Source organism: Opisthocomus hoazin, chromosome 8 (genome assembly GCF_030867145.1).
Source record: "Opisthocomus hoazin isolate bOpiHoa1 chromosome 8, bOpiHoa1.hap1, whole genome shotgun sequence".
NCBI lineage: Eukaryota > Metazoa > Chordata > Aves > Opisthocomiformes > Opisthocomidae > Opisthocomus > Opisthocomus hoazin.
The window spans coordinates 67,161,406-67,179,918 of record NC_134421.1 but is presented as its reverse complement, the minus strand read 5'-3'; the positions used below and the strand labels follow the sequence as shown (position 1 = coordinate 67,179,918).

Sequence of the window (18,513 nt, the reverse complement as noted above, 5' to 3'; positions counted from 1 at the left end):
TTGAGAATGATTTTAAGAAAATTGGTTTCCTACTCTTATCTTCTGTTGTATTTCCACCTCTAAACATTTGTATGTTAGACACCAGGAAACATCAGTCATCTTGATTTATTAATGGCACACCAGTTTTCTGCTTGCAGCTATGTCCAAACATGTCATCCCAGAAAACTGAAACAGCCATAGCTGAGGTTCCAAACGGAGACTTTCATCTCCAGAAGGTCTTACGTGGTTCCCTGTGCAAATTAGGCAGATGAAAGAGGAGTGGCCATGCAGAAGCAGTCATCAAAAGCCCTGCCGGCTCACCTACAGCAATATTATTTTTTTAATCAGTAAACTGTATCACTGTTTCCATATCAAACAAGAGCATGGCCTCCCAATCAGATGATTTGGTTTCCAGCACAACAGAGGAGAAACTCCAGGACCAGAGGCGGGGTGAGACTTCTGTGGCTGATGAACCTCCACCGATTTCCCAGCCCTGAACTCAGCCATTGAATTGCTCATCGGGTTTTTCTGGCATCTCTTGGGGAAAGACACTTCCCCTCTCCATGTCACTCTGCCCAGGTTAATAGGGATTAAATATTTACCTGAACTCCTGGGAATTTCTGAAGGCCAGTATTGTGCTCGGGAGAAGTACTGATAAAAGCTGAGCTTTGGTGGATGAGGCTGGTCTCCTCTGGATCCTATTATTGCTGGCAGGTGGAGAAGCTCATCCAGAAGAGCACTGAGAAGAGGCAACTGCTTGAGGGCACGGGGGAACCTGCTCCACGGCTGCACAGAGAGCTCCACAAGCGAGCACCTATACAAGATTCCAGCCCCTGGATTTGGTATAGCAACTTTGCTTTGTGGCCCTCAGCAGAGGAAAAACAATGCTGAAGCACTCCGTAAATTCTGGGCACTGTCTCGGTGGTTTCTCAGAAAGTTCCCTTATGCAATACCTCCAGTTCACTTTGGATTTCACTTTGGGAAGTTTCTGAAAGTTGAGGCCACCACTTATGGGCATGATGCCATGCCAAGTAAAAATGTGCTTTCTCCACTTCACTGGCACTCCAGGCCCAAACTCCTCTTCACTGGAACAACACTTAAACCCATATGAAACCAAAACACTTCAAGAGTACTGTGATTTTTTTTTTTTTTTTGCATGATTACTTTGATTCTTCAAGCCAAGTCCATTCAAAACCTTTTTGAGATGAGCAGAAAAAAATATTTTTTATCGACCTTTGCTCCACTTCATGTCCTTCAGGTCTGGGTCCAGCTCTGGGTCAGACATCTGACTCTGAGGAGATGATCCAGTTGCTCAAGTGGAGGTGTCTACCCCCATTTCAGGTGTTGCATATTTCAGGCGGTGTGCATTTGCAGGTGGGTTCCTATGCAACATCCGCCACTGCAGATGGTTTAGAGTTTTCCACAAGTCCTGTGATGTATCTGCCAGCCCTGCACAAAGGTCATGGGCAGCCTAGGGCATTTCAAATAGCATAACGATCCTGTGGTTAGGTAAGAATCCTGCCCTAGGTGTCTACATTGTAGGTATTAATGTGTATGCAAGGTTGTCTAAGAAATTCTTTATTCAACAAGCCCCGACCCCTGCAGCATCCACCATCACAGCAACCCAACACCAGAGGAGACTGCAGCTGAAAGCCTGAGGATCCACCTAGCTAAGAGAACCCATGCCTAGAACAAATCACATATTACTTTTTCTTAGCTGCATGCCCTTGAAAAGTTTAGGTGTACTGTATTGCTAGACCTTTGTGTTAAATACGGCATGACTCACTGTTCCCTTCAAGAGGTCAACCAGGCCTTGAGAGTACTGCAACTACTAGGCTAATTGATCCTTTAATTTAGAAAGATGATGCTCAGGCTTCTTAGATCTGGTTGGATCTTCTACTTCCAAGTTCAGGCCTCCCCAGAAATGGGGCCATGTAAGGAATGAGAAATTGTGAATGTACTTTGAGGCAATATAAACCAATATGGTGTTTTAGTCCCTGACAAGAGCCAGTCTTCCCAGGACTGTGTGTATTTTTCAGACACCATACTACTGCTTGCTTCACGGTGGCAAGAGACAACTCTATATCTCCTGCCTTCTTCCTTTTCCAGAAATGAAACGTTTTCCACAAAAGCACGTCTCCTCTGGGCAATCGTCTGTTCAAACCCCCAAACAGAAGCATCATTGTGGTTGACTTGGCTGGTCCTTCTGCACAGCATCTTTAGTTTCCTCCAGCCCAAAAGAGACCAAAGTGCCTCACACCAACTTCTTCTATCACAACGACAGATTATACACTTCTCAAATCACAGGCACATACTGAGGAGGAGGAGAAAGTGGGCTATATGCCTTAACACATGAGGGGAGGGGAGGGGAGGGGAGGGGAGGGGAGGGGAGGGGAGGGGAGGGGAGGGGAGGAGAGGGGAGGGGAGGAGAGGAGGGGAGAGGAGGGGAGAGGAGAGGAGAGGAGAGGAGGGGAGAGGAGAGGAGAGGAGAGGAGAGGAGAGGAGAGGAGAGGAGAGGAGAGGAGAGGAGAGGAGAGGAGAGGAGAGGAGAGGAGAGGAGAGGAGAGGAGAGGAGAGGAGAGGAGAGGAGAGGAGAGGAGAGGAGAGGAGAGGAGAGGAGAGGAGAGGAGAGGAGAGGAGAGGAGAGGAGAGGAGAGGAGAGGAGAGGAGAGGAGAGGAGAGGAGAGGAGAGGAGAGGAGAGGAGAGGAGAGGAGAGGAGAGGAGAGGAGGATTCTCTGGAATCTGTAGAGGAAAGGATGATATACTGCCCCTGATAAGTACTGAGAGCAAACATTAACACTGCAATAGCCACGCTCCCAGCTTGGTAGTGGTGAGTATTGAGACTGACCCTGGACACTGCCTATGTGTATGTTAATGTTTAAAGACACATGTGGGTTTAGGAGTGGGTTAGCTCTGGGCAAGCCTGAGATCTCTCCATTTCAAAACATAGGAAATGCTGTAAATACCATAGTAAATGCAATTACCAGAGCATGATAAACACCACTTCATTAGCAGAGACCACAGGACATTTCTCCCATTTCTGACAATGAGCAGGAACCAAACCAGAGGTCAGTCCTGAAATCCGGACACAGAACAGGCAGGCAAATGCCTCAGGGATGCCTCTGGTCTGTGATCTTGTTTTTAGCCCTTCTCTGTCCTGACGCTGTGATGGAAGAAGCCTGCTCCTTCATATCCTCAACATCTGTAATGTGTTTCTGGAGCGACAACCGTCCATAAGGAGCGGGATGCATTCCAGCAGCTCCAGAGTGCCATGGACTTGGAAGTGCTAGGATATTTCCCGTCAGTATTTCAGCTGCTTCTCGATATGGGTAAAATATAGGAAGGTTTTGTCACTGGATGTGGTTTTGAGCCATTTTTATTGCAGTGGGAAAGATTTGAGCATAAAATATTATTTCCAGGATACATTTAATCTACAGTTCTGCACCTTTGGGAAAAGAACCAAGAATCACATTTGTTCCCCTGGCCTTTGAAATAGAGACCTAAGAAAACACAGGCTCAATTAGGATTTCAAGGGACAGATTGTGAAGTGTTCACTGAACTCAGACGAGACATGCCTGAGCCTAAAACATGTAAAAGGGCAGAAACCAAATCACTGATGGTAGTAACAGCCCTCCCTTGGGGTCTCCTTAAAACTGTTCGTTTCCAATTCACAGGCTTTTCCCAACATCAGCATTCATGTCCAGCATGGCTGCAGCTGTTTGAAGGGCCCAGGGAACTTGCAAGTGATTTTTATAAAATTTCACCTCCAGGTTGTCTTTCTAAATCCAGCTGATGGAATTGGGCTTTAAACGCTATCTGCTACATCCTGGAGCTGATCAGCCACAGCGTGGGGGATCTAAACCCTCTCCACAGGGAGCAAGTCACTACTGTCGCCACAGCCATCCTGTTTGTGGAATAAGAAGTGGACAAGGACAGAGAGCTCTGAAACCCTATACAGTCACTGTCGGAGCCATGTCATGACCTGTGCAATTGATCTTCCTCCAGAGGCAGGCAACAGAAGGAGAGTGTCTTCTTCTGACTAAGGGCCCCACCACAATCTCCCAGATTGACCCAAGCCTTGTAAATGATGGTGTGATTTCACCACATCAGTTGGCTGCATATTTCAATAGATTATTTCCTCATTTCCTATTTCCACTTCTATTTTTTAAATTTTTATCTCATTTGCATCTATTATTTTTGTTTTGTCTCTACTTACAGATACCTCCCCAACAGAGGTACTCAGAGACCAAGAATATGCTGCCTGTGTCCTTCCTACAGATAAGCCAAATGTACAGAGATTCTCACTTTAAGACATCTCTTACAGATCGTGAATAAACTTTCTCCCACCCACCCAGGACCTCAGAGCTCTTTTAAAGCTTGGGCTGGCGTCTGGCAGAGCTCCCCCATGGCTGCTGTGGCTGAGCCCCTTCCTTATTATCCTTCCTCTTCCACATCCCAAGATGAGGTTTTTAAGGTGGAAAATAGCTTTCCTGCTCTGCAAAGAAATGGAGGATTTTGAGTGGATGTGGCTGCTATGTTCATGCTTCAAAGGCTCTGACAGGGGACTTCTTCACCCATGTAATGGAAACGGAGACTTGCAGCATCTCAATTTCTGTTCCTATCCTCAGCCAACATCAGTACAATTTGTTCTTCCATTTTGACTTTCCTTCCTTTCTCTCCCCAACTACCAACCAGTTATGCAACTAACTGTGTTTTTTCCATAATAAAAAATATAATCAAAAACATGCAGAAGAGCAGAACTGTGTTCAGACCCTGTCTAAAGGCTCTGGAGAGACAAAAAGCAAGCTAAACAAATGAACATGCTCTGAGATGGGTTTACAGTGAAGACAAATGGAGGTGATAAAACCTCCATTGCATTTCCAGGCAATGAAGAGGACACATGTCACTGTCCACCTGGAGAAGAAAGCCAAGCGTTGTACCACCAACGAACAACAACCAAAGCCCAGTTGCTTGTGTGACGCCCCTCTGAACACATCTCCTAACTCAAAGTCTGGCATTGCCTGTGCAACAAGGCTGGAAGACACAGAGGGGAAGGGTACAGGATTTACACAAATAAATTTACAGACAGAAAAAGTGTTCAGACAGTTGTTCCTAATCCCACTGGGGATAAATCCTGGGTCAAAGAGAATTGTCTCCACTAAACTAGGCTACAGAGCCTAAATCGTCTGTCTTGCTTTTACTTCCCACAAGATGGGAATTGTTCTCCTGCTACCCCTGCATGGTGAGGAAGATGGCACAGTTTGAGGATGACAGTACGTAAGTACTAGCTTGCATTTAGTCCCACATCTTGTCTCAATACAAAACATTGCAGTGACATTCCCCCTTGCAGTAGCTAGTACTTCGGTTGGTTCCCCACTGATCTAGGAAATGCAAAACTACTGCAAAACAAGTCCACTAAGTGCTTTCAGATCTCAGCAAATATTTTTTTGCTTGCTTGCTCTTAACTTTTTTGGGCAGAAATTCAGACCTGGCTTTCTAGCTGTATTATTTCCCCTTTGTATTATACACTGTCATGGAAACTTGTTTCTCCCTCAGTACATTTTTCCCTACCGTCATTCATTTTACAGATAACCGGACTAACAGTTGTAGCAGTGTTCTTCCAAAAAAAAACCGCAAATGGGGGCAGCAAAAGGAGGCAGTCGCTGCGTCAGCTGCCAGAGGCACCTGCAACGGTCTGAGCAGCAACCAGCTGCAACTGGCCACACCAAAATCTCGTACTCCCAGTCCCCCGACACCGGCCGCACTGGTTTGCCACTTCGCATTAGCTTCTGCGAGGGGCTGCGTGCCTCCAGGGCCGGCAGCGAAGCCAAACCTGGCACCACGCGGCTGCTCCTGGCCGAGCACAACGGGGCAAGGACACTTCTCCGGGGGAATCTGGAAAGGCGCTCGGCTGGCAGAGGCAGGACGGGCTTTAAAAGGCTCCGTCTGCAGCTTCCATTAGGGATTCGAACTACCGCTGCCTCGGAGCCAACTTGGCTTGCCATTTGCGAAAATAAGCATCAAAATGCATGGGCTGGGAGAAAATATGTCCCAAATTGAAAGATCTCATCTCCCTTCAAGCCACAATGGCTGATCCAGTTACAGGCAGCATTACAGGTGTCCCGTCTGCCAGCTGCCAGCTGGATTTTGGTGGCTGTTGATTTTAATAAACATTTTGCTCCAGCTTTTTCTGTATCTATCTCATAGGTGGGTCAGGAGAGAGAGAGAAGTAGAAAGAAAAGACTTTTCCCTGGATTCAAGGTTGACTGAGGCCAGCAACTAGACCAAAAACCAGCTCTGTGCACAGTGCCTGTAGCAGCAGCGTGTGCTTCAAGGACACACCCTGGCCCAAGACTCTTGGTCCACATGAATCACTCTTCCCAACTGCTGAACAGCATGAAGCATGGATTTACACACACAAAAAAACCTGACACATCTACAAAATCACAGATTTACAGAGGGGGTTGGATGGCATCCATGATTGGGCTGAACAGCACAGAATCTGGGGATCTTCCTCATTCATTTTGGCTGCTCTCAGCCCTGCAGACTTGCCTGAGACTCACTCTGAATGTATTTCCCAAAATGGCCAGCCCAGACCAAGGTCTAGGAGAATTCAAGCAGGTGAAGAGCCGGGTGCACCTAACTCAGATGTTTGTTTCTCCCTCCTCTTCCCAACCCAACCCGAAGCACTTAAATAGCCCCAGTGGGTTACTGTAAGCAGGCTGCCAGGAGACATATTTTAGCATCTTCCAGTAGCTCTCAGGCTAAGTCAGTACCTCCACTTTCTAATTTTGAAAAATATGGGACAAGTATGACTAATAAGCATGACTGCATCAAGGAACACCCATGATCTGCTTCTTCGAACTGCATATTTGTTTTGCCTTGGATGAGTAAGATAATATGTCCACCTTACAGGAACACCAGCCTCAACCATCCTCCTCCTTGGAGACCAGGTCCCAGAACCCAGGTGAGCACCTTGAGTACAGGAACCTGTGTCAAGGAAGGTGATTTGGCCATGGACATGAGTGCTTTCAACCGTGTGTTGCTCTGCATTTCTTCAGTTCTCAGCTCCAGTAACCACCCAGGTCCCCACCAGCTGCCTCCCTCACTGACCAGTGCTTTCACCTTTCCCAATCTACACGTAGTGGGACATCTTCCCTCACTCTCCCACACTGGGAAGGCCATGAACAGGAGGCCAGGTCAGAAAAGCAGTGGAATCATTGAAACACTCACACATAGGGAAGGAGACAAGGGACCAAAGTCAGCCTTGGCCTCCTCTTCTGTTCTGATGACTGCTTTTCCCATGACAGTGTCAGCTCCAGTGGTTATGGACGAGAGGTCTGCCTCTTGTTACAGTGCTGCAATTCCCAGCCTACTTTCACATATAGATGCCTGCAGGGGTAGCTTCAGACTTTCTATTGCCCTCCCAGAGAGAGGTGTTTCACACCTCGGCCACTTCTGTGCTGACGCAGAAGGAATGTGACCGGTTCAACAAAAGTGCTGTCTCTTCTACCTACCCCGAGACAACAGTGGCAACATCCTACCTGTGCTGCACACTGTGGTGTTAGCCCTGGCCAGGTAGCTGCATCTTTCAAACATGACTGGGAAACACATTGCTTCAGCCCTTGGCTAAGAGTCAGCAGCTGGGGGCTTGCAAAAAAAAAAAAGTCTTCATCCAGCTAAGCATCAGGATTCAGGCTCAGCAGCACCATCACAGGTCTTTCAACCACCTCTGAGCTGGAAACCCCAAGGGTACAGTAGCCTTGGATCTGAAACACTGGAAGGACAACAAGGTCCCTTCAGCCCCATCTCTGTATCTCTCAACGTGCAGAGCTCAGCTCAAAACCACCAACCACCCCTGTGGCCACCAGCAGCTTCCCACCCCTGTTGCAGTGGAAGAAGCCAGATGGAGAGCCAAAAAGGTGTCCTGGGGCTGGGGTCAGATGCCTGATCACCACCAAGTTCATGTACAGCAGCAGATAGCCTCATGGCACAAAATCTAGAATGACTTAGTGCTTTTGGCAGAACTTCTTTAAAGTGTGGCTCTCGATAATTAAAAGCAGCCTGGAGCCATGTGAGTCTTCATTCATTGCCAATTCCTGGAAGGCTGTTTCGCTCTTCAGAGGAGGCAGCCATGTACATGCACACACATACCCATGGCTGTCTCAGCATTTCCTTTCTCGGCAGGCTGGAAACCGGATATTTTGAAGAATATCATGTACTTGGACATGTCTTAAATATAGTCAGGGCAAGCTGTGCTCTGAAGTAATCTGCATCGCTTGATAGGGAGCGAGTTGGTCCAGACTCATTCACCAGGAGCTGCGACACCAATGTGGGACTCCCCTCACCTCATCCTGCACCCGCATTGGTACGAAGAGGGCACAAACTGGAGGCCTCACCTTGGCAGGTCCCCAGCAGTCATGGCTTCCAAGGGGGACAAGAGTTCAAGTAGGTGGTGAAAAACTCCTTATTCAGCCCCAATTTCAGACCGCTCACAACTGACATCACTTTCAAGGCTCCCATACTACCTCAGGTGAACTCTCCTGCTTTGTATATGGCAGACAGCCAACCTGTCTCCTGACACAGAAATAAGGTGCCTCTAAGAGGCGCCCTAAAAATAGAGAAATTTCCTCATTTCCTTCCTGGGAAGTGCCCAGAACACCTTCTGGGTGCTAGAAATATAAGAAAGACCATATGCAATGGAAATGTCCCATGGACAACTATTTTGAACTCCCCCATGATCTTTTATTCTGTATTTTAGCAGCCTGTGCGCAGGTGGGAAGAAAGAATACTGACAGGGGGATGCCAGTCAGACCTCTAAGAGTCCCCTACCACAGCCTGAGTGGGAAGATTTGGAAAAGAGTCGATGCCATTTCTATGCCAAAAGACTCTAGGCGATGTTACCCAAAGGTATCAACCATCTCGTGGTCTCCCCTCATCCCAGACACTTGTCAGCAGGTCTCCATTTCATCTAACATCACTTACATGTATTCAGATTAAACACAGATTGTAGGAGGGGGGTACGCTATGGGTGGGTTTCTGGGAGGAAAAAAAAAGCGCTGTAAATCACCATTAAAACAGCCCAGTAGCGATGTACACTGTGTATCACGCTATTAGGCTGATGGAGGAACAACTCCATATAAATGGCAGGGCAAGAAACCAAACGTAAAACCAGATTTTCAGACCTCTAGATATTGGACCTACTTTCATCTATTTCAAGGTCTTTTTGCCCTGCCCTTGCCACATAGCAGTGTTTCAAACTGAGAATATTTTCTGTTTCCCTAGTGCTTTAGGACCAGAGAAAGGAGGATCCTTTAGGCAGCTCATGCCACAAGCAAACACAAAAGGCCAGTACATGGGAGTTAAAGAAAACTGTCTTAACCAAGCCAGGCTGCTGCCTGCTCTTTTCCAGACCAGTCCTTCCCCAAAAACTGCTGGCTCTGGACTCCACAACTGGCATTTTCCAGTTCTGCAGTTCCTCTCCCAGCACTCAGAGCAGAGAGAGAACTACTCAAGAGAAAAAGTGTTCAACTTTTTTAAACGAGAAAAACCAAACTGCTTTTGCATCTTATCTCGGTGGATACTGTGGATGAAATTTCAACTCAAACCCATTACAGTTATCAGCTATTTTTTTCTAGTGGCCAGGCTTTCCATGATTCATGTAGCAGAGTCACCTTCAGCATCACCAATGTCCATCTCAGCCACAGCAGGAAGAGCTCTGGTCCCTGCAAGGCAGCTCGGGCTCTCTCCAAGATGCCACGAGCATCTTTCCAGCAGGTATCTGGCCATGATATTATTTAATTACTGTCCAGGCTCAAAATCAGGGCCATCAGAAAAATTAAGGAGACTTCCCTAGCTTTCCTTCTCCTTTTCCTCTCTCTGGGGGCACGTTGCCTGGGGAGATAGATCAAAACTGGTCCCCACGGCAAACGTCATGTAAGTAAGCCCTTCTCTGGTAGCCCAGAGAGCTTTTGTGTAAGCAGCTATTTGTCTGTGTTTTAAGCCCTCGTGGTCCTGTGAAGTATCACTGAACGAGGCCCACCACCATCCATCCAGCTGAGGGCATCAGGTAAGAGACAGGGGCCATTGCTGAGCAAACGTGCCGCTGCCCACAGATGGGTTCAGGAAATGATCCGACCCAGTGGCTCCCAGTGCATGCACACAGCTGCTGCTAAAATACAAATAGCTCTGAAACTATTTCCTCTACTTCCGCAGAGGAAGAATGCCATTTAATTTAATTTTTGCTTTGCATAATAATGGCAAGGCCATTTATGCAATTACATTGCTTTTCTTATCCGGTTCCCTTTTCAGCCGCTCCAAAGCCTTGCAGGTATCCTAATCAGGTCATCAGGTTGTTACGGCAGCCAGAGTGCCACTGGAGAAGAAGACCCAGGCCCAAAGATGCTAAGCAGATATTCGTAGACTGCCCTGCTAACTCACTAATTACCTTCCTTTTTATTTGGGACACTGACTACTCTCATAAAAGCTGTATTATTACCCAGATAAAACTCTGGAGGTCTCTCAGAAGGCAAGTCCGTTCATCTCAATCAACTGAAGTAACAGCATGGTTGTGGTTCTGATGCTTGAGAGGAGGAGAGGCAACGCAGGGAGAGAGGCTTAATAAAAGATATAATCTCCCCCTGTAATCTCGCCAGGCTTACTTGAAGTTATTGGACTCCTTAATTTCCGTGGGCTTTATCACAGCGTTAGTGCTCTCACAGTAGCTCATGATCCGTTTGACACTTTGCCGTTAATTGCCTCATTATGATGCATCCGGGGTCATTTTGCAGCTCTCCCGTGTGAAAAAAAGGGGAGGAAGGTGTCTGCAAAGGAAGCATCGCATGGCCCCAGGTCGTGAGCACCTCTGCAGCTCACAGCAAGCTGGAACAGAGGCCAAAAGACCATATTTCCCTCTCAATCTGTTGACAAAACCAGGAGTTAAAACCCTTCTGAATAATAAATAACCACAAGCACTGTTAGACGCTTCTATGGACCTTATTATCACCAGACCTCCAGTCACTTCAGTGTAATCTGTCATGCGTAGACAAGGCAGCGAGGTCTTATTTACAAGATTGCACCACCCTGCAGAAGGCCAAGTCAGGAGGAGAAATTAGAGCCTCTAGATTTGCACTGAAATGGTAAAACTCTGCAGGGAGCCAAGATGTCAATCCCAACCCACTGCATCACCCCCAGGCTTAGCAGCAGGCACTGCGAGAGTGGGAAAACCTCAGGGACGCTTCCCACCTCCTGGCTTGAGCAGAAATTGAGGGTTGGACTAGATGACCCACAGAGGTCCCTTCCAACCCCTACTATTCTGTGATTCTGTGATTCTGTGAAATCAACCCCCTGTGTGCAGGAAAGTGTCGTTTAGCACTAGGCTGTAAGAAAAATTCGTTGTGAGAAAGAGGCATTGGCACATACAGATGCTTTCCGGGCCTTCAGGACTTTCCCATTCCCCCTCTCCACCCCTGGAGGAGGATGCTGGCTGCCCTGCCGAATGCTCATCTCCATCTCCCATAGAAACATCTGACCCCTCGGACTGCTTTTGAACAAGAGAAGATCCCAAGGCTGCTCCCTAAAAGCATCAGCAACGGAGCGCCAGCACCGCTGCCCGCACCAGAGCATAGCTGGGCAGCACACAGGGGTTTGCAAGCAATTTTAGGGGAACGGGGGGAAGCAGGAGCTAAAAGAAAGGAAGCGTCTGGGGTGGTTTCCTAAGGCAAGGGTGACCCAGAGGCTGCACGCCGACCAGCACAGGACAGCCTGGCATGCCCTCGTAGGAGGCTGTCAGACTTCACAAACTCTTTGATAACGTCTGCAGGTCTTCCCTCAGGGGTCAACATGAGGCTTGGGTAAAAACACAGAGCTTTTAAGAATTTTAATTAGGTTTTTATTACTGCTTAGTAGTTCCTTTCTTTCATAAAAGCACCTTATTAAAAGAAATTGCTCTGACTTCAAGATTCCTCGGATAGGCAAATACTGGATTTCTCCCAGGGGCGGAGGGTGGGAAGGATCGACTAAAATTGTAACTCTGCAGGGGAAAAAGGAGCGTTCTTGTGTTATTATCTCCACCAACATCAGGTCTGGGACTGGGACAAACCTGGGACCCAGGTACCTACAACGTGCTGTGAGAAGGGGCCCCTCACACTGCAAGAAGTTGCAGCCACTCGTTACAAACCCAGCTCCAACCCCAGTCCTGGTGGGAACTCGGGGCTTTAGCAACAACCTGGCAGAAACCGCTGCAACGGTGAGCTGGAGCAAAGCAGGAGGTCTGCAAACCGCACTCAGGGGCTGCAAGAAAAGCCAGGATAAAGCCCGGTTAACTACTGCCTCTGCAAACCTGGAAGCCGAAATGCGAGTGCCTAAGGAAACGCCAGCTGGAGCTACCATTGCTCTCCAGAGTGGCCAGAACAAGCGCCTGAGTGAGTTTATGAGGCTGTGGGGTTATCGGGAAGCTATGGAAAGCTGCATCTGGGCCCTCAGCCCAGACTGCAAGGGGTTTAAAAACGCAGCTGGAATTAGCTCCCAGTGACAGCAGCAGGCCCAGGATGAGGAATGTATTATCCCCAATGAGATGTGTGTTGAGTCTGGCCTCCTTTCACCATGCACCATGGGGCTTTCTGAAAATTAAAAGGGTTTTCCCACGATGGAAAAGGCTTGTGGCTCATCCCAGTGCATCGAGAAGTTCCTGCACATCTCTTTGCTCTCTGGGAGGAGGAGGAGGAGCTGTCAGGGTTTTCCTCATTCCACCCGTTGGGACAGCCCAGACAAGGCTGTGTGCATGCAAGGAGCACTGCAGAGAGAGAAGGGTGAGCAGGAGGGCAGATGTCAGCGGTCACCTTTGGGTCCCTCTCTCCACAGCCGGCTCAGGCACACCCCGCAGAAGGGACCGCTCCTTGCGAGCAGCATTACACGAGGCAAAACTCATTTACCCATCACGGGGCTCCCTCACCTTCTGGCTGAGCACCCCAGAGCTACAAACACGAACTATTCACTACAACTGCATGTTTCCAGTGCTGAATTCTCCCTTAAAACGTCCACCCCAGAAATATACCAAGAGTAGGGCACAGGGCCATAAGTAAATACAGGGATTCAAAAGTCTTTCGGAGTACAGAATCCAGCTACAAACAGGAGATTTCATCACTCCTTTATTCCAAACCTACTTGGGCATGCTGCTTTTTGAGAGATGCTTTTTAAGACGTCCCTGCACACAGCTGTCCCAAGACCTCGAGGCAGAACCTTAGCTACTAACTCCTGCCACCAGACCTTTGCCCCAGCTGCCTTCTGCTCTGAGGATCTCAGAGTCTCCATCTCTTCCCTCCAACTGCACAAAACATCCATGACAGATTTTAACCAGCAATTTATGCCAGTATGCAACAGCTAGTGAGACCTCTCGCTCCTCACTGCAGTGTGAGCCTCATCAGAAGATCCTTTTCTCTCTGTCTAGGTTCTTTACAGCTTGACACCACTGCATATGTCCCTAGGCTCCCCAAGATGTCCTCTTTTCCAAAAAGACATCTTTTCTTTCCAAAAAGAAAAGAGAAAAGAGGACATCTTGGGGAGCCTAGGGACACCTTGGACCTCATTCCAAGACGCAGATGTCCTCTTTTCCAAAAAGCTGCAAGAATAATTCTCCGAGTAATGCTCGCTTTCTGTGCCACGAAGCTGGCACACGCCACTGGCTTTGGCTCAGAGCCAGCACGGGACAGCTCAACCAAGCGCGTTTGGAAATCAAAAATGTTCGCACTGCGATGAGACGCGAGCAGACACGGTGGAAATCGGGAAAGTCACCATCAGATGTGACAAGGCAAAGAGAGAAGCAAACACTAAAGAGAGCTGCACCCTGGACATGGGCACCTGCACTGGGAAGAGTTGGGGCACAGATTCCTGATACCGTGGCAGCCAGAAATGCCGTCCCCTTCCCAGACTGGGGCACGCAGGCGCCAGGAACCAGCGTTTGGCTGGGCAAACACAGATGCAGGAGCTGAATGGGAGCACAGTCAGCCCGAACTATTTTTAACTAGTGCAGAGGAAGCTTTTACTTTTCATTATGAAGGGGAGACAAAGTGTCCGTCAGTTGCGCTGAATTTATTCACTCGACGGGTGGGTGGTGAAGTATGTAAAGCCCCTCGCCCTGGGCTGTGCGACCAGCAGCTCTAATCCCCCCCTAATCTGCTCACAGCTGCGCGGGGTCAAAGAGCGCAGCAGCTGAAATGCACTTCTGATACATACACTTTCGGTTGCCCCAACTCACCCTGGGGGTTTCTGCCTTGTGATTTCTGGTAAAGCCAACTGGAGAGATTCACTGCTGGCGTGAATGAGCGCCAGCCCACCAAGATCCCCTACCTTTAGCTCAGCGCGGCTAAATAAACTGTGCAGAGGCATCCCAGGCAGACACCGGGAGTTGGATCTGGTGGTCCCCCAATGCCACTTCGCTCCCCCAGAGCAAAATCTGTGGATTTGGCAGCGGCACTGCCTTTACTTGCCAGATACGTTGCTTGGGGCACCGGGGAGCCTGCAGGTTGGCAGGGAGGAGGCAGGGCTGGGACTGGGGCTCTATGCCTCCCCCTTCGTGCCCACGCAGGGTTACAGCTCTGCGATCTAATTGTAAGATAATTAATTTTCTCTTAAATATCAATTACTGCTGCTATCCCCAAACATATATTTGAATGTCATCGTTCCCCACTCACTCCCCAAAATACCAGCAGTGGGAAATGCTCGCCCACAGGGCATCCGAAGGAGCAGGTTTGTGTCACTGGCCAGATGACCACGCAGAGCTCAAACTGTGTACGGTGGTGGTCGGCCAGCTGGTGAAGGGACAGGGCTCAGCCAGCTACCGAGCTCTCTCCATCCGTCTCCCAAACAAGCCACTGGGGCATCTGCTGCCGTATGTAAATATTGTGCCTTGGATGAACCCACAGAAGACACAAGCAATGACACGTCTCCTGTCCATCCCGACCTAAAGAGACGCTTAAAATGTTCTCAGCTACCTGCGGAAACCACCAGCCTCATAAAACAAGGTTTGGCACTAAAACAGCTCTCCAAGTTCAACTTTTGCAAATGTATATGCACATCCAGAACATGCACACACATAACTGCAGGTTGCTGCTCGCTGCCAAGGAAGTATTTATTAAAATCCTGCGTTTATTACAAACACTACAGCCCCATAAAGGGGCTCACAAGGAACTAACAACAGGCATCATTGGACTTTCCACACTAAAAGTGTACTTTCTTAGGGGAGGATTCCCTAGAGGGTGAACTACTTGCTGTGGCCTCCCTGGAGAGGAGAAAGAGGCATTTCATTCAGCTGGTTCAGAAGGAGATGCCGGCGTCACTCAGACGAACCATGCCCTCATCGCTCAGATGAACCATGCCCCCAAGAGTCTATTTTTCCCCAGCTGCTACAAAGACAGCTCAGGGTGATTAGTTCAGAAGTCATTGCTTATGCTGCTGTGTAGAGTTAGGCAAGAATAATCCCTTACAGTCTGCTGGTCCAGGCACTGCTCTCGCTGCATGAGATGAACACAGAAGCCCAAAAGCAAAGCTCTGCTCCTGAACATTTCAGCTGAAGTTAAAGTATGGGGTCTAGAGATAGCAAACCCAGGAATGACCTGGGTGGAGTAGGAGAGAATCACAAGCAATACTGGTTTCCAACCTAGTGCTCATGAAGAGGTTGATACCAAGCCTTGCTCAGGTCCACAGGAAGCTGAAGAGCCAACACAGAGGTCAGCCTTGAAAACAGATTTTAAGATCTCCCCGTCACTGTGTCACTTTGCCAGTGATACCACCAAAGGACCAGAAAAATCTGCTGCTCTGCGTTCAGATATATATGTGTTTGCAAATGACATGTGAATGCCTGTGCTCACTTAGAAAACAAGCACCGGAGAGCAGATAAATCCCTTACCCGGTTGTCCTCTTGAATCTCCCAGTCACTGGAGAAGCTCAACACATGCTGCGCCTGTGAGCAGTTAGAAAACTGGAAAAGGCTGGCAAACATCCTCCGGTTCTCCTGGGTGTCTGGGAAAATCGCCTCCTGGAAGTTGACTCCGTGCGGCAGGAGGATGTAGTTCTCATCCATTCTGAAACACAGATTGCACGGGCAGCCCGCTGTGAGGCTGGCATGCTCTCCCGCAGAAGTCACCCGTCGGACTTCAGCCTGGCTCAACAAGTGCCACCAAAGTCACCCAGACAGACTTCTCACCGGCACGCGGTTCTCAGCAATCCTGGCACTCAGTTGCCAATACAGCAATTTGCACCACGGAGGAACTGGAGCGGGCAGCAGCAGTGAGGACCCAACAGGCTCCTGCTGCCCTGCAGACATCAATGAACTCCCGTGAAGGAGGCAAATCTGTACTTTGGCCCTTGGTTCCTACTGAATTTTCATCCTACTGAATTTTTATCACTTTCCCTTGACCCTGGAGTTTAAGTACTCCTTCACACAGTCAATAAATAACTTGTGTAAAACTTGTTTAAAGATATTGCTACAGCCTAAGCACTGGGCAGCATCAAACTGTGTTTCGCTACGCACCCAGTGCGAGAATAAACCAAGTATTTCGAAACAAGCCACTGAGTAGTATTTCGCAAAAGCTCTTGGACTGAAAGGTCACAGCGATGGCTCTGTTCCCACATTGCGGTTTATTTCCTTCTTTTTTTCGATGAGCCCAAAGTCAGGAATTGGCTAGGACTCAGGAGAGCTGAGACAAAGCTATCGGGTGAGTATTTGGGGACGGGTTTCACGCTCCCATGCCAAACTTTGGTGAACCAGCGCCGTGACCGTCCTGCTGTGAAAACAAACGCAGCAGCACCCAGGAGCTACTCAATAGCAGCTCCCCGACATCTGCTGCCCAGCAATGCTGGAGGGTTATGGGTTTTGGGTAGGGTTTGTTGGTTTGTTTTGGGTTTTTTTCTCGATGAAGCTGCGGGTGGACTCGCGAAGGAGAAGACGCTGCAGGGACGGAGCGAACCGTCCCCAGGAGCAGCGGGTGCGGGGATGCCCCGGAGCAGGGATGCTGCCCCGGACCAGCACCCCCGCCATCCCGGATCCCCCCCCCCCGCCCACCCCGGGACTCACCGGAGGAAGAAGAAATAAGCGTAGCCCTGCATGACGGTGTGCGAGTGGCAGGAGAAGTAGCCGAGGCCGGTGAGGTTGAGGCGGGAGCCGGCGGGCACCTCCAGCATGCTGCCCCACGCCTGGTCGCACAGCAGCTCGATCTCGGCCGAGTAAAAGAGCCCCCCCGCCCCTTGCTGGGGGCCGGCGGGGGGGCCCCTCTGCCAGGGCAGGTAGTTGTAGGCGCCGTAGGGGTCGGGGTGCAGCTCCAGCACCCGGGCGTAGACGATGATGGCCGCCAGCTCGGCTCGGCAGCCCTCGCTGAGCGGTCGCCACTCGGCCGGCAGCTGGCAGCCCCCCCCGCCGCCCGCCCGGCCCCCCAGCCCCAGCCCCAGCACCAGCAGCGGCAGCGGCAGCAGCCGCGGAGCAGGCGGCATCGCGGGGGGCTCCGAGGCCGGGCAGGGCAGACGGGGGGGGGGGGGTTGGAGTTGGGCAGGGGGGCACAAGGACTTTGCAGAGCCGCTGCGGGCTGCCCCGGAGGCTGCGGGGGGCGGGGGCTGGGGGAGAGGGGCGAAAGGTGGAGAAGGCAGGGGGGCAGCGAGGAGGAGATGCGACGGGGCAGGGAAGAGAGAAGGGGGGGGTGCGAAGGGGGGGGGGGAGGGTGCCAGGAGGCAGATCCCCGAAGGGCTGAGGTCCGAGCAGGCAGGGGTGCAGAGGGGCAAAGCTGCAAGAGGCGGAGGGGCAGGGGGTGCACAGGGGCAGAGATGCGAGGAGCGGAGACGCGAAGGGGAGGGATGGGATCAGGCAGAGATGCGAAGGGGGCAGAGAGGCGAAGGGGAGGGATGAAAATGGGAGAGGTGCAAAGGGGGAGGTGAAAAGGGAGGGATACAAAGGGGAGGGATGCAAAGGCAGAGTTGCGAAGAGGAAGGATGCGAAGGGAAGAGGTGGACGGGACGGAGAGGACAAAGAGGCAAGATGTAACAGAGCGGAGATGCGAAGGGCAAGCACAACGAGGGGGGGGGAGGGGGGGGGGGTTGGCTGCCAGGCATCCCCGGGGTGGGCACTGGCAGCTCCCAGGACTTTGGGAGGCGAAGGGGTGGCTCGCAGGGCGCTGGACGTGCTGGGGTCCCCGAGGAGCAGCGGGCTCTGCACAGCTCCTGCTGGGAAAAAAGAGCCTGGGAACCCGAAGATGTGTGCGAGGAAGCATGTCACTGGTCACCCACTTCTTCCTCTTCAAAGCAGGATGGAGAAAAACCTGCCAGTGGAGGAGGGCAGCTCTTCCTATCAGCCCGCAACCGCTTTTCAAAATACATCTGGTGAGAAAGGTGAAAATAAAAAGCCAGGTCTCAATATATATTTTCGCTTCCCACTGCTTCCTCCTAGAACTGGCTGAGGCAGCTTCGGGCTTCTCCAGCTTTTTGGCAGATGGTGCAGAGAATGACCCCTCTCCCCATACGCAAACTGCTGTGGAGCTTCTCCAGAGGAT

At 50.2% G+C, this 18,513-nt stretch overlaps 1 protein-coding gene across 1 annotated transcript in view; it reads right to left on the bottom strand.

The window, feature by feature from the left end:
* Window positions 1–17,848, bottom strand: part of CCDC3 (coiled-coil domain containing 3) — a 41,182-nt gene extending 23,334 nt beyond the window's left edge. The window contains exons 1-2 of the mRNA XM_075429231.1: window positions 17,052–17,848; window positions 15,885–16,059 (exon numbers count right to left, since the gene is read on the bottom strand). Of these exons, the coding sequence (XP_075285346.1) occupies window positions 15,885–16,059; window positions 17,052–17,464 (588 nt within the window). The 5' untranslated portion in view covers window positions 17,465–17,848. The remainder of the gene's footprint in view (window positions 1–15,884; window positions 16,060–17,051) is intronic.
* Window positions 17,849–18,513: the final 665 nt, after the last annotated feature.